Source organism: Jaculus jaculus, chromosome 6, assembly GCF_020740685.1.
Source record: "Jaculus jaculus isolate mJacJac1 chromosome 6, mJacJac1.mat.Y.cur, whole genome shotgun sequence".
NCBI classification, from domain to species: domain Eukaryota; kingdom Metazoa; phylum Chordata; class Mammalia; order Rodentia; family Dipodidae; genus Jaculus; species Jaculus jaculus.
This window is the reverse complement of record NC_059107.1, coordinates 11,317,349-11,332,012: the sequence shown is the minus strand read 5'-3', so window position 1 is coordinate 11,332,012 and position 14,664 is coordinate 11,317,349. Positions and strand designations below refer to the sequence as shown.

Genomic DNA, 14,664 nt, shown 5'->3' with positions numbered 1-14,664 from the left:
TGGGAGAACACTGGTGTTGTGGAATTGTGAGGACGGTTGGTTTCTAGCCCAAGACCTGTGATGGTGGAAGCAGGCAGGGACCCGGACTCCGGATCCTGTTGTTGTGAAGGGCAGCTGGGGGCTCCTGTGATGTGATGTCCAGACTCCTTTTTTTTTTTTCTTGAGCAAAGAATTGAACAAGACATAGAAAGCACTAGCAAATATATAGATATATTAACAGTAAGAGTAAATGCATATAATACACTCAGGGCAGAGTTCTGAGTTCTTTTGGTTAAGCTTAGTTCTAAATCTTTTATCATTTTCATAGTTTATAAATAAGATGTCCTCATCTGTTATTTCATCTAATTAGTTATTATTTATAGCTTCAAAGGCTGTTGTTTTTCTACGTTAATTTTTGTCTCTGTTTTCCTTGCTTTTCTTAGATTATCTGGCTTAGTTTCATCATAGGTTATCTTAGAGTTTTCCAGGAATATTTTTGTAACACTAGCAAACAGAAATGGCTTTGCTTCTCTTCCCTTCAGTTCGTGACTGTCTCTCGTATTCTGGTTGCACTGACTGACTGGCTGGACAGCATAGGTTTTTACATTAACAATTATTAATGCCTATAAGTTGTAAAAATTAATGGGTTTTGTGTAGCATTTTCATTCCATGTATAACCTGCTTTGGTCATATGCACCTGCTGTATTACCTTCTCTATCTTCACTGTTCCTCTTCTCTACTACAAGTCCCCTTCCTGATAATCCCCTTATATTTTCAGGTTGTCTTTGTTTAGTTTCCACAGTGAGAAAATGTAATATTTGTGTTTCTGTGTTTGGCTTATTTTGCTTTATGTGATGACTTCTTGTTCCATTCATTTATTTATTTATTTTTTGTTTTATTTTTATTTGAGAGCAACACAGGGAGAAAGGCAGAGAAGGGGGTGGGAGGGAGGGAGGAAGGAAGGAAGGGGGAGAGGGAGAGGGAGAGAGAGAGGGAGAGAGAATGGGTTCACCAGGGCCTCCAGCCATTGCAAACGAATTCCAGATGTGTGTGCCCTCTTGTGCATCTGGCTAATTCTGGGGAATCAAACCTGGGTCCTCTGACTTTGCAGGCAAACGCCTTAACTACTAAGCTATTCCTCCAGCCCAAAAGTATCTTTTTTATTTTTATTTTTATTTATGTATTTATTTGAGAGCGACAGACAGGAGGAGGGAGGGAGAGAGGGAGGGGAAGAGAGAGAATGAATGAATGGTGGGCATCTGGCTAATGTGGGTCCCTAGAACCGGGGTCCTTAGGCTTCACAGGCAAGTGCTTAACCTGCCAAGCCATTTCTCCAGCCCTCCATCCATTTCTTTGAAAGTAACAGAGCTTCTTTTTTCTGGATGACTAGTACTCCCATTGTGTTATATAACACATTTTGTTTATCTGTTCATCTGCTGATGGGCACCAAGTTGAGTTCATAATGGTTCTCGTCAGTAGTGCCTCCATAAGCACCTGTGTATGTGAGTGTATGCGTGCCTGTGCGGCAGGCAGCCTGACGTGACTGCTGGTGTTCTTAAGAGTGGCTCTGGTATTTCCTTATTAGGGCAGGTATATTTGTTTTTTATTTTTTTAGCTATTTTGGTTTTTCGAGGCAGGGTCTTGCTCTAGCTCGGGCTGACCTGGAATTCACTATGTAGTCCCAGGGTGGCCTTGAACTCAGAGCGATCCTCCTACCTCTGCCTCTCGAGTGCTGAGATTAAAGGCTTTGTCCTTTGGCAAGTAAATGGTTAACCAATGATTGTATTTTAGTTGGTAAAACCTATCAAAACATGCAGCTTGTTGAGAAAGGATCCTTAGACGTGAAAATGTTGGTCTCTATGATTGTTGGGCTTGTTACATATGCTTTGATTTTGGACTGCTGCATTCAGGGAGTAATCAGTCCACGTGTTAGGGTTGGAGGACTGGGTGAAAAATACATTCTCAGAAAAGGAGGCAAGTGGAGCTCTTACTGCACAGAGACCACACAAATGGAAAGCTGCAAAAGGTAGAAAAGGACTGGGGATGTAGCTCAATTGGCAGCGTGCTTGCCTAGAATGTGTAAGGTTTGGGTTTCATCCTCAGCACAGAAACCTTGAGTTTGATGCTAAGAGCTGTATAAACCACGTGTGGTGGCACATACCTGTGATCTTAGCACTTGACAGATAAAGACGGAAGAATCCTGATGTTTGATTTTTAAAATCTGTAACTTTAGGACAGTTTGTTTGGAGGAATGAAAGTCAGATAGTTTCTCCTTTTACTTTTCCCCCTAACTAAATTTACTCTGGTTGGAAGATGGGAAATGGAATTTATCAGGAAGGGAACCAGGAGTTATTAGTATAGTTGATCCATATGTTTTCTTTCATCTGCCATCATCATTGTCTACTTCCTCTTCCAACATAGACTGCTTTTCTGGGCTCTTGTGAGCTAATCCTGAAGGAGTGGCACACGAGGCTCTGATCCTTCTGCAGAGAGCTCTAGGCCCATCTTCTAGCTTCCCCCTTCCTCAGGTTTTCACCTGTTCCTGCCCCTGCTGCCTCCACCCCACAGGCTTGTGGAACTCTGTGTGTTTATAATGACAGTTGATTTTTCTCTTTCTTTTCTTTAGGTACGTGGCTGCTTCCTCACCCCAGCACAGAGGACGCAACACCAGAATTGTGGACAAGTGAGGCAGGCACACAAGGGTCGCCTTGAGCCCTCTCTTTGCTCGCCCTCCCCGGTGGGGGCAGGATGCTGAAGAAGCCGACTGCAGGGCTTGTGCTGTGGGGCGCCATCCTCTTTGTGGCCTGGAATGCCTTGCTGCTTCTCTTCTTCTGGACGCGCCCAGCGCCCAGCAGGGCACCCTCAGACAGTGCTCTTGATGACGACCCTGCCGGTCTCACCCGTGAGGTGATCCGCCTGGCCCAGGACGCTGAGGTGGAGCTGGAACGTCAGCGGGGGCTGCTGCAGCAAATTAGGGAACATCATGCCCTGTGGAGCCAGAGGTGGAGGGTGCCCACTGTGGCCCCACCCAACCGGCCGCACGTGCTTGTGACCCCACCACCTGCCGTCATTCCCATCCTGGTCATTGCCTGTGACCGCAGCACTGTCCGGCGCTGCTTGGACAAGCTGTTGCATTATCGGCCTTCAGCTGAGCACTTTCCCATCATTGTCAGCCAGGACTGTGGGCATGAGGAGACGGCCAGGGTCATCGCTTCCTATGGCAGCGCAGTCACACACATCCGCCAGCCTGACCTGAGCAATATTGTTGTGCAGTCAGAACACCGCAAGTTCCAGGGCTACTACAAGATTGCCAGGCACTACCGCTGGGCTCTGGGCCAGATCTTCAATAAGTTCAGGTTCCCAGCAGCTGTGGTGGTGGAGGATGATCTGGAGGTGGCACCAGACTTTTTTGAGTACTTCCAGGCCACCTACCCACTGTTGAGAGCCGACCCAACCCTCTGGTGTGTGTCTGCGTGGAACGACAATGGCAAGGAGCAGATGGTAGATGCTAGCAAGCCTGAGCTGCTCTATCGCACAGACTTTTTTCCTGGCCTGGGCTGGCTGCTGCTGGCCGAGCTGTGGGCAGAGCTAGAGCCCAAGTGGCCCAAGGCTTTTTGGGACGACTGGATGCGCAGTCCTGAGCAGCGGAAGGGGCGGGCATGTGTGCGGCCTGAGATCTCAAGAACAATGACTTTTGGCCGCAAGGGTGTGAGCCATGGGCAGTTCTTTGATCAGCATCTCAAGTTCATCAAGCTGAACCAGCAGTTTGTGCCCTTCACACAGTTGGACCTGTCATACCTGCAGCAGGAGGTCTATGACCGGGATTTCCTCGCCCGTGTCTACGGTGCCCCCCAGCTACAGGTGGAGAAAGTGAGGACCAATGATTGGCAAGAGCTAGGGGAGGTGCGGGTGCAGTACACAAGTAGAGACAGCTTCAAGGCTTTTGCCAAGGCCCTGGGTGTCATGGATGACCTCAAATCAGGTGTTCCCAGGGCTGGCTACCGGGGCATTGTCACCTTCCAGTTTCGGGGCCGCCGTGTCCACCTGGCACCTCCACAGACCTGGGCTGGCTATGACCCGAGCTGGAATTAGCACCTGCCCGACCTCCTTTCTTGCCATGTTAAGAGCTGAGACAGGCCCGCAGTCCTGGGGCTGCATCACCCTGTCTGGATTTCTGCCTGAGTCCATATATCTTTTCTGTTTTTCCAGATTGGCATTCGAATGCACAAATAATAAAGATGAGGGTTACGCTCCCGTTGTCAAGGGAGTCAGATCAGGGAATTAGAGTGAAGTGTGTGGAGTTAGCAAAGGAGAAGCCACTGTGTGGTGGGAGAGAGTTGGGCTTGTTGGGGCCAAGAATGTTATGTTCTGAGGTCCCCCTCAGGGCATCTGCAGAGAGGTTGGAAGTGCCAGCTCTTTTGACCAGGCTTGTTTGCCCTAGCCTGGCTCCTCCCACTGTTGCATGAGCCCTCCTTCTGTACCTAGTCTCCTTTTTCCAGCACCCCAGTATATGGCTGGGTTGTGGGAGAAGGACCCAGTTTGTGTCCAACGTGAAACTAACCAAGAGTTTTCACGGTTAGGGCTGCAGGGTGGAGGTGCGAGGTTGCTTGGGGCTTACTCCTGACTTCTGTCTGCCTTTATTGCTGACCTTCCCAAAGCTGCTCGTTCCTGCATCCCAGCCTTCTGTGGTTGTGGGATGCAAAGTGGAAGAGGATGCTAATGCCCAGTTGTTAGGCAAGGCAGTGGAGAAAAGCCTGTGGTGGGGCTTCTTGCCTCGGGGAACCTGCCATCCCTGATTCCCTTTCTACAATCAGCCCTACCCTATTGCTTAAGGAGGATTCAGTGCAGGCTGGGTGGATGATTGAATGAGTCCTGTGTTCCTTTCTCTTGGGGTTTGGTATTGACTTCTCCTGAGGGTCAACTTCGAGTGGCCGTCTCATCACAGGACAGCTCTAACCCTGAACCAGGTTCTGTCCTGCCTCCCCTAAGCTTTCATGCCTCTTCTTGGACTAGGATGCAGATGACAGATTGGAGAGGAGTTTGTGGCTTTGTTTCTTGCCTGACCTCAGTTTCATGAAAGAAAGTAGAATCTACAGAATATTTTCAAAAATAAAGGCTGAACTGTCTGAAAAAGATTTGCGTGTGTATCCTGGGAAAGGAGGTAAAGGGTGGGAGAACAAAGGGAAAACAGGAGGAATGAGGGCTAAAGGAGGGGTTGTCAGGTGAGAGGAAGTACATACTTGAAGGACAGAAAAGCACATGCCTGGAAGAGTGAACGGGAGGGGTCACCAAGGTACAGCTGAGGAGGGACCTGCGGGATGGAAAGAGCAGCCTGGAGAATGCCTCAGGCCACACGACTGCTGCTGACCTGTCCACCTGGCTGCCGCTGCTGTTGGTAATGTGTTTGGTGAGGGGGCTTTGAGAAAGAACCTGGGGGGCTGCTCTGTGCTGTGTGCCCTCTGCTAACACAAGCAGTGCTTCCTGAGCACCTCTGCAGGTTGCCCATGATTCCAGGATACATAATGGATATAGTGCAAGCTGTCCAGTGGCACCTAAAAACACGTAATGGTTGTCCCAGTGAGAAGAATGTCTGACATTAACATCCAATATGCACTCACCCCTGCCGTTCCATGAGACTTTAGTAACCCAGGTTACCCATTCTGAGAAGTTTTGTTTATTTTTTGAGGTAGAGTTTCACTGCAGCCCAGCTGACCTAGAACTCACTGAAGTCCCAGGCTGGCCTTGAACTCACAGTGATCCTCCCAACTGTGCCTTCCAAGTACTGGGATTAAAGGTTTAGTCTCTAACTTAAAATCTTTTTTATGACTCACCAACTTGACTTCCTTAGTGGGTTTGAAAACCCTGAGCCAATTTATTTTGGTAGCCTTCTGTTTGGATATTCACAACAAGTGTTTGGACAGGTCACTGAGCTCTTCAGAAGGGAAGGGAAGGTGGTCAGATGGTCACTGGCGGAACATCTCTGGCTTCTGCTTTTATGCAGATCTTAAAAGGGGAATCTGGCTGTGGAGGTAGCTGAGTCACCGGACCCAAGTTCCATCCCCATAACTCATGTAAAAAAGCTGGGTGTAGTGGCATGTGCCAGGCATTGGTTCACTGGCCTACTACCATAGCCTAGTTGGCAAGCTCCACGTTAGAAACTCTCAAAAAAGGTGGAAGATGTTCATGAGGAACAAGGTGGTCCTCTCTACATCTATGCACACACACGCAAGGTTGTCCACGTGTGTGTGCACACAAATGAGGCACTTCACACAAACAAGGTTCTCTACATGCATGTACACACACGTTTGTCCACGTGCATGTGCATACACGTACAAGGTTGTCCTTGTTCCCTACCTTCCTCCCAGTTCTTACCCCAATCCTCACTTGGCCTCAGGGCAGCAGTTGAGGCTAGATTTCCGGGCTAAGCAGCTGGGGGGTCTACCCTGGATAGTGGGTGCACTGATGTGTGCCTAGAAAAGACAGAAGGGGAAGAGTAGGGTCTTCCCCTTTGGAAACTGTGAGGACGGAGCTCAAGACAGAACTTGGTTTCCCAGGTTTCTCCTAAGGTCTCAGTGTTCTGCCTTTTATTTTGGTGCACTCCTGCTCCGCCCCAGGGCATTCAGTTTGTCCAGGCATCCTTGGATCTCCTGTTTGCATTGTTGACACCTGATAGGAGCCCAGTGCTCTTGTGGCTTTTAAGGTCACTTCGAGACAGAAAGCACCGTGTCATTAAATGCTCTAGAATTCCCCTGCACCTCGGCACTCCTCCTGCTTCACTTGGCTTTTGCCTCCCATCAGCACTCGTCCTCCGGAGGGCCTCCCACTCGCGCCCGGAAGGCTTCAGGAAAGCGCTCTGCCTCCCGTGTGGCTTCGCGGTCCTTTCATGGCAGGTAACTGCTGGGATCTAATTTGTATTTTGGTGGAGTCTCTGGCTAGACTTCTCCTGAGAATTCCTACCCAAATCCTTTTAGGGTTGATTTCAGGAGAATTGAGGCAAAATGTGGTTCTTAAGGGCAGACCCAAGAGGGTGGGATGTGGAGGGCAAATTGGAGTATTTGACAAAATAACCTACTTTTGAAATTTGTCGTTTTTTTTCTCATTAGGAAATCAAACAGAATACAATAACACCATGCTTCCTTATTCTTCCTCACCAGAATTATACTCTACTTGGGTATCCTGTCAATTCTTTCTCACATATATAGATAGAACATTTATGTATCAATAAGCTTGTGAGATTCTGCAATATTTTAACTCACATAAGCTCACATAACATATAAATTTATGGAACATAAGTTTGCCCTCATCTTTAAGAAACAATTCGAGCTTCCAGATGGGAACTCTCTAGAGGTCAATGTTTGCCACCTGAAGGGCCTTTGAACCTCCTTCTGCCTCCTACCCAAATAATTTGTCCAGCGTGAACAAGCCATACACAATTTATACTTGAGAGCAGAGGTTAGCGGTTCTAAGAGATGAAGGGCCTGGTGCCATGTATCTCGTTGTAAGTCTCAGAGTCCAGCAAAGGTAATAAAGTGCAGTGGGTCTGAGCTGAACCCTGCACTGGGCTTAGTACGTGTTTCGCTCTGGATCAGCTATTTGTCTTGCCAGAGCCACTTCTGTGAGGTCAAGACGTTATTTTTTTTTTTTCCTTTCAAGTATTTATTTATTTATTTGAGAGAGAAAGAGAAAGCTAGAGAAACTTGGGGGTGGAGGCACACAGGGCCTCCAGCCACTGCAAACAAACTCCAGACGCCTGTGCCACCTTGTGCATCTGGCTTACGTGGGTCCTGGGGGATAGAACCTTCGCAGACAAGCACCTTAAATGTTAAACCCCTGGAATGGCTGTAAAGGTGAGCTAGTGTGTGTGCAAGCAATGTATTATTCAACTTGAACAAAGGTCTGTGGAAATCTCCCACTGATCTCCTTTTCTGGGTGTTCACTGTGATACTCCAGCCCTTGGACCTACCGGCTGCCTGGAGGTTGTGTGGAAAGAAGGTGAGGCAGTCCTGAGGCTGCTGTACTTTCCCCAACCCCCACTTTGGTGGTTCTTTTTCTTCTTTTTTTTTTTTTTTAAGGTACAGTCTCCCTCTAGCCTAGGCTGACCTGGAATTCTGTCTTTAGGGTGGCCTGGAACTCACAGTGACCCTCCTACCTCTGCCTCTGAGTGAACGTTTTGGGATTAAAGGTGTGCACCACCATGCCCAGCAGGGCTTATTTATTTATTTTTGACCTTTGGTTCTTTTGAGGCAAAGTCTCACTCTGGCCCAGGGTGGCTTGGTACTCAGCAATATTTTAGCCTCCAAAGTGCTGAGATTAAAGGCATGGAGCCCCACCACACTGAGTTTCTCTGTCTCTTTTTACTAAAGCTGTAAAAGAGTGTATCCAAATTAGACTCAGCTGCACACAGCAGGAAGCCTGCATCATAGTGACTCGCAGAAATAAGATTAGGTAGGTAGTACTGGACTGGCATCATGGCTCCTGATGTTATCAGGGCCCCAGGGCCCCAGATACCTTAGTCTCTGTCCATAGCCTCAGCCTTCACACTTACATGTTAGACAGGAAGAAAAGTGAGAAGAGCAGAAGGGTGTGTGTGACTGAGGCAGGGGAGGGAGCATCCTTTTCTGGAAGCCTCCAGACAGTGCCTCATCACAGCTGCCTGTGATGCAACAGGAATGCACAGACATAGACTCAGCAAAAGCAGCTGGGAAGGTAGTTTGTCAGCTAAATGGACCCTTAATCAAACTAGGATTCCCGTGACTAAGGAAGAAGGAAGTGATGTTTGCGCCCTCGGGGACCTCTGCTGTGTATACGTTGGGCCTGCAGGACCAAAGCTGAGAGGGGGATGGTGCAGTGTGGGGGAGGGTCTGTGAAGGGAGGATGGAGGGATTTAGGATCAGGGTGGGAGAGGTCCTGGAGAAGTTAGGATGAAGCCCTGGTCTGGAGAAGAGCAAAATTAAACTTTCTTTTGGCCTATAACCCTTACAGGGTTGTGTTGGGAAATGGCCTATCGTGTTCAAGAGGGCAAAGCTTTCCCAGTGCCACACATGATCAAAGGCCACTCAACTTGCTGATGGTAAGGGTAGGGGCCAGGGGATCATCTTCAACAAATGGTTCCCAACTCACTTAAGGTGGTGTCCTGGTTCTCAGCACCAGCAAGGAGGAAAAAAGAAGGCAAATTACATATATATTTACAGAATGAAACCAATGCACATATCACCGTCCATTCACCAGATCTTACTGAGTGTAGTTCCCTTGGTTGCAGGGGGTGTGGGGAGTGGAGTCTCAGTTTGGCCATCATGTTTAGCTACAAGTTCTTTTACCACATACTTAAGAGGGCAGCGTTCTCTCTAATATGGTAACATTTGTCAGAAACCTCTCTTTAGTTTGTATACTTTTCAAAGTTTCTAGTTAGGAAAAAGGAAAAACTTGTGCACAGGGGTGAGTGGGTAAGGCTTCACCCAAACCCTCCATGCCTTGAGGAAGACAAGTCTTGCGAAAACAGAGGTCTCAGTTCTACATGAAACTGCAATGGAAGTGAGGCTATATGAGACCTGAAGTTAGGTCATTAAAGGCATACTAGTCATTTTATGTCACTATAACACAACACTTGCCACATATTAGGAAGTAAAGTTTTAGGGCTGGGAAGATGGCTCAGCAGCTAAAGACACTTGCTTGAAATAAAGTTTTATTTTTGGCTTATGATTCTGGAGATTCAAGTCCAAGATTAGGCAGCTCTGTTGATTTGGCCCTCTGAAGAGCATGATACGTCACAGCCGGGATACATACCAGAGTGAAAGTTCACATCTCCAGCCAAGATGGACCAGGGTCCCCTTTAGGGAGCATACCTGCAGTGACTTAAGACCTCCCACAAAGAACACTCAGCTTAGAACCTTGAGCTAGCTGTCTGTCACATATGAAGTTTGACTACCCTGAGACCACATCACTGGAGAGGCTAGGTGAATTGCTAAAAGCCAGCGTCAACTGCCTGTCTTATGATTGAACCATCTTAGATGTCCAGTCTGTGGAGCCTTCAGATACACGCAACCTCAGCCAACATCCCACTTCAAGTACGTTCCAAAGCAACAATGACACAGCCAAGCCCTTCCTGAATTTCTGACCCACAAATAGCAAAATGGTTATTCTTAGTTAAGTTTTGAGGTGATTTGATAAGTGAAAATAGTAACCAGAACTCTATTGTGTTTTGTTGTTGAAAGGTCCAAGATCTTATGCAACTAGGATGGAATGAATGGAATGTTTAAACAAATATTTTGAAAAGAATTTGAAAACATTTACTCATTAATACCCTAGGGTACTATATTGTTATTCAGGATACTGGTTCTAGTATTGAGGCAAATAAAAGTTGCATTTGCATTGAAGGATGAGTATATTTTCTTGTTCTCCCCAAACCTTTTCAGCTTCATAAAGAATTCTCCAAATTTTATTTTGAAAAATTTAAGTTCATACAGAAATGAATGATGAGCACCATCTACAAGCCTTATTTTTTCCTCTCTACTGTTACCAACTTCACTGTCGTAACATTCACTTTAACCATTGCATTTCCAAGGCAAGGACAAAATGCAAAACTGCTGCCAAGGAGAGCTGAATTGGGCACCAGAGCAAGTTTGTTACTCTCATGGACCCCTTCCCTAAATAGTTGGCAAGTTTCTTCCTACTGTTTATCTAGGTAGGTGTCAGTGACTGACCCTAGTATGATGATTATGTGTGACCTGCCAAACCAAGAATTTAAAATGGTAGTTTTGAAGGAGCTGAGCAAAAATTAAGGGGTCACAGAAAAGCAACTCAGAAGAGTATGCCCGCTGTAGCAGACAGCTTCAGGTGCTGGGATGAACTTCCAAACCAGGCACAGTTATGGAGGAAGGGATTTATTAAAGCTTACAGATTGAGAGGAAATTCCATAATGGCAGAAGAAACTGGCAAACTTTCACAGGTCCATGCTGAGAAAAAAGCCACCACCAACACAGGCAAGCACACTTCAGGAACACCAGCAGAACTGAGGCACAATACCTATCTTTAGACTAGAATTCCAGGTTCATCCCCACTCCTTAGGGCTGGACTCTAGAATCTGCCCACAGTGACCCCTCTAGCCAGGCAGCTGGAGATCTATTTTACAAGCTTTAATAAACTCCGGAATCAATTGGGAGGCATCCGTTCGAATTTCTACATTCTGTGCCTGGCCCCCAATAGACTTACCATCTCACATTGTAAATTGTATTCAGTCCAATTTCAAAGGTCCCCTTAGTCTTTACCAAGTTAAGATAGTTCCAAGTCCCAAGACTCATTTGAGATTTAAGATTGTCTCTTAGCTGTGAGCCCTGTAAGAGCAAAACCAGCTATATACTTTTCAACATATAAAGGCACAGAATAAACATTTTCAACTGATAGAAGGCATAGCAAGGAGACACTGGAACAATGCAAACTCAATAACCATCAAGCAGACATCAAACATCTGCAGTTTAAGTCTGACAGCATAACTGGTGACTGACAGTCTCCAGGATTTCTAGTTCCTCTCCTCCAGCTGGGCTGAATAGCCAGGGAAAACTTGCATCCCAGGCCAACAGCACTTCATTGTAGCTCTTTCTCAGTCCTGGCATATCCAAAACATCTTCGGGTCTCCATGCCAACCATGGTCCATATTTTAATGGCTTTACCAGGGTCATTATGTCCTGCCTCATGCTGTGTCTTAGCGGTGGCTCTGGGAACTGTGTGCACTTCATGACCCACTTCTATGCATTCATTTTGTTCATTTATTTATTTATTTACTTGAGATTGACAGAGAGAGAAAGAGGCAGAGAGAGAGAGAGAGAGGGAGGGAGAGAATGGGTGCACCAGGGCTTCCAGCCACTGCAAACGAACTGCAGACGCGTGTGCCCCCTTGTGCATCTGGCTAACGTGGGTCCTGGAGAATCGAGCCTTGAACTGGTGTCCTTAGACTTCACAGGCAAGCGCTTAACCACTAAGGCATCTCTCCAGCCCTCTATGCATTTTTTATGCTTCAGAAATCAATACCAGGTGTGCAGGACACAGTCATTTTCTTTCTTCTTCTTTGGCTGTTGTTACAGCCCTATTCTTAATTCAGGGATGAAATAAATTGTGGCCTCAAAGAGCAGATTCCTTCCTTACAAAAGAGTTTGGATTTTTACCTTTCAGTCTTCCCAGGATGGAATCACCTCAGGCATCCTTTCTATTGTTTCAGTTTAAAGCAGTAGGGCTGTCTTCCACTGCTAATGTGTTTGACATTAGCAGTTTCAATAACCTAAATGTCAAACACATTAACAGTTTCAATAACCTAAAGCCACTCTCTGTGTCAGTAAATTTTAAACTTGGTTGAGTTTTTCTAATTTTAAATAATATATCTCTCAGTCCCATATCTTTAGCCAACCACATTAGTCCACTACAAATTTAACCTTGACTTTCTGGCCAGGCCGGGCATGGTGGCACACACCTTTAATCCCAGCACTCGGGAGGCAGAGGTAGGAGGATTGCCGTGAGTTTGAGGCCACCCTGAAACTACAGAATGAATTCCAGGTCAGCCTGGGCTAGAGTTCATCCCAGTGATGTGAAGCTGCCAATTATAAAATTGGTATCAGAGTGTAGGGAGTTTTCCAAAAACAAAACAAAAAACAAAAAAACTTTCTGGCCATGGGCAATAGAATTCAGCCAGCCCTTATGCCAGTACCCAGTTCCAAGAAGGTTGTTTTTCATTTTTTTTTTTTTTACAGTCTTTTCTTCCCTATAGAAGTTCATAAGTCAAGCCTCCAAATACAAATCTCTCTGCACTTAGCATTTTCAAACTCTCATCAGAATAGTCCATAAAACTTGGCTTACCCCGCCAGAGGGCATCTTCAGTTTCAAACACTAAGTTTCCAATACCTCTGACACACAAGTTACAGAAGACCAAAATCCATATGGTCAGATTCATCTCAGCAACTCCCTACACTCTGATACCAATTTTATAATTGGCAGCTTCACATTGCTGGGATGAACTTCCAATGCAATAGTTATTGAAAAGTGGATTTATTGAACAGATTGAGGCGAAGTTCTATAACAGCAGAAGAAGCTGGTCCACTTTCACAGGCCCATGCTGAGAGAAGAGCCACTACTAATACAAGTAAGGATACTTTAGGAACACCGGCAGAACTGAGGCATTTTGCATACCATTAGACTGGAATTCCAGGTCCCCTCCCACCCGCAGCTTAGGGCTGAGCCCTAGGATCTGTCCACAGTGACATTTCCTCTAGCCTGGCAGCTGGAGATCTAAATTACAAGCGTTAATAAACTTTATGAATCAATTAGTGGGACATCCATTCAAACTTTCGTGGCCAGGTATGATGGTACATGCCTGGAATCCTAGCACTTGGGAAGTAGAGGCGGGGAATCAGGAGTTCAAGGTCACTCTTGGCTGAATGAGGAATTGAATGCTGACCTGAACACTTGAGTCCCTGAATCAAAAACGAAACATTTTTAGAGAAACTTAACAAGACTGAAATAACAATAGAAAATAAACAGAAATCTTGAGCTGTCCTGGGTTTGACTCCCAGCACCATTTAAAAGATCCTGAAGCTGAGAATTACAGTGAGTGAACTAAAAATATGCAATGGGGAACACACAGCAAAACTGGTCAAACAGAAAAAAAAATCAGAGAATTGAAGACAGGTTAGTTAACAATAGAGTGAGAGAAGAGGAAAAAAGAATAAAAAGAGAATAAATAAATAAAAAACTCTTAAGCTTCCAAGCTAAACAGAATTCTAGACTAAATAGACCTAACAGACATTCATGGCACATTCTATTTGCCACTAAAGAACATGCATTTTTTTTCCCTCAATTGCACATGGAACATTCTCCATGACTGGCCACATATATTGGGCTATAAAAGTGTTCCTGTTGTAGTTACCTTCTCATTGCTGGGACAAAACACTCAACCAAAAGCAGCTGATGGGAGGCAAGGTTTTATCTTGGTTGATAGTCTTGAGGGGAAGGCTTGGGTGTTGTCTTTAGGAGGGTGTCTAAGCATCCAGTTGCAGTTTGTACTGGGGAGAATTCCCACATTCCCTCTGCTGCCTTCACTAGCATGCTCTACCCTTCCTAGTTGCTGTTCCCAGCATGTTCTGGGGCAGGACTTGACACACAGGAGTGGATTTCAGTGCAGAGATTCCTATTCTGCAGGGCTGGGGAGATGGAGCAGTGGATAAGGCACTTGCAGACCAAGCCTGAGTACCCAAGTGTGATCCTCATGCTTCATAGTGGTGCGATGGGCGTTGGAAATGGGAGAATTTCCTGGAACCTCCCAGAGGAGTGAGATCCAGAGAGAGAAAGCTCCTGTCTCACATGAGGTGGAAAGACCAGGACTGATCCAAAAGTTGTCTTCTGACCTTCATAGGTGCCCCATGGTACATGCACACTTCCACTCACACACAAATAGGTACACACGTATGTACACACATATAAAAGTAAATAAAATTGGGCTGGAGAGTTGGCTTAGCGGTTAAGCGCTTGCCTGTGAAGCCTAAGGACCCCGGTTCGAGGCTCGGTTCCCCAGGTCCCATGTTAGCCAGATGCACAAGGGGGCGCATGCGTCTGGAGTTTGTTTGCAGAGGCTGGAAGCCCTGGCGCACCCATTCTCTCTCCCTCTATCTGTCTTTCTCTCTGTGTCTGTCGCTCTCAAATAAA

The 14,664-nt window shown here is 46.3% G+C and overlaps 1 protein-coding gene across 6 annotated transcripts in view; it reads left to right on the top strand.

The window, feature by feature from the left end:
• Mgat1 (alpha-1,3-mannosyl-glycoprotein 2-beta-N-acetylglucosaminyltransferase) overlaps positions 1-5,114 on the top strand; it is a 29,471-nt gene extending 24,357 nt beyond the window's left edge. For all 6 annotated transcript variants that reach the window (XM_045152503.1, XM_045152502.1, XM_045152504.1 and 3 more), the window contains one exon: positions 2,606-5,114. In XM_045152503.1, coding sequence (XP_045008438.1) covers positions 2,728-4,071 — 1,344 coding nt within the window. In that variant the 5' untranslated portion in view covers positions 2,606-2,727 and the 3' untranslated portion in view covers positions 4,072-5,114. The remainder of the gene's footprint in view (positions 1-2,605) is intronic.
• The last annotated feature ends 9,550 nt before the right edge of the window (positions 5,115-14,664 follow it).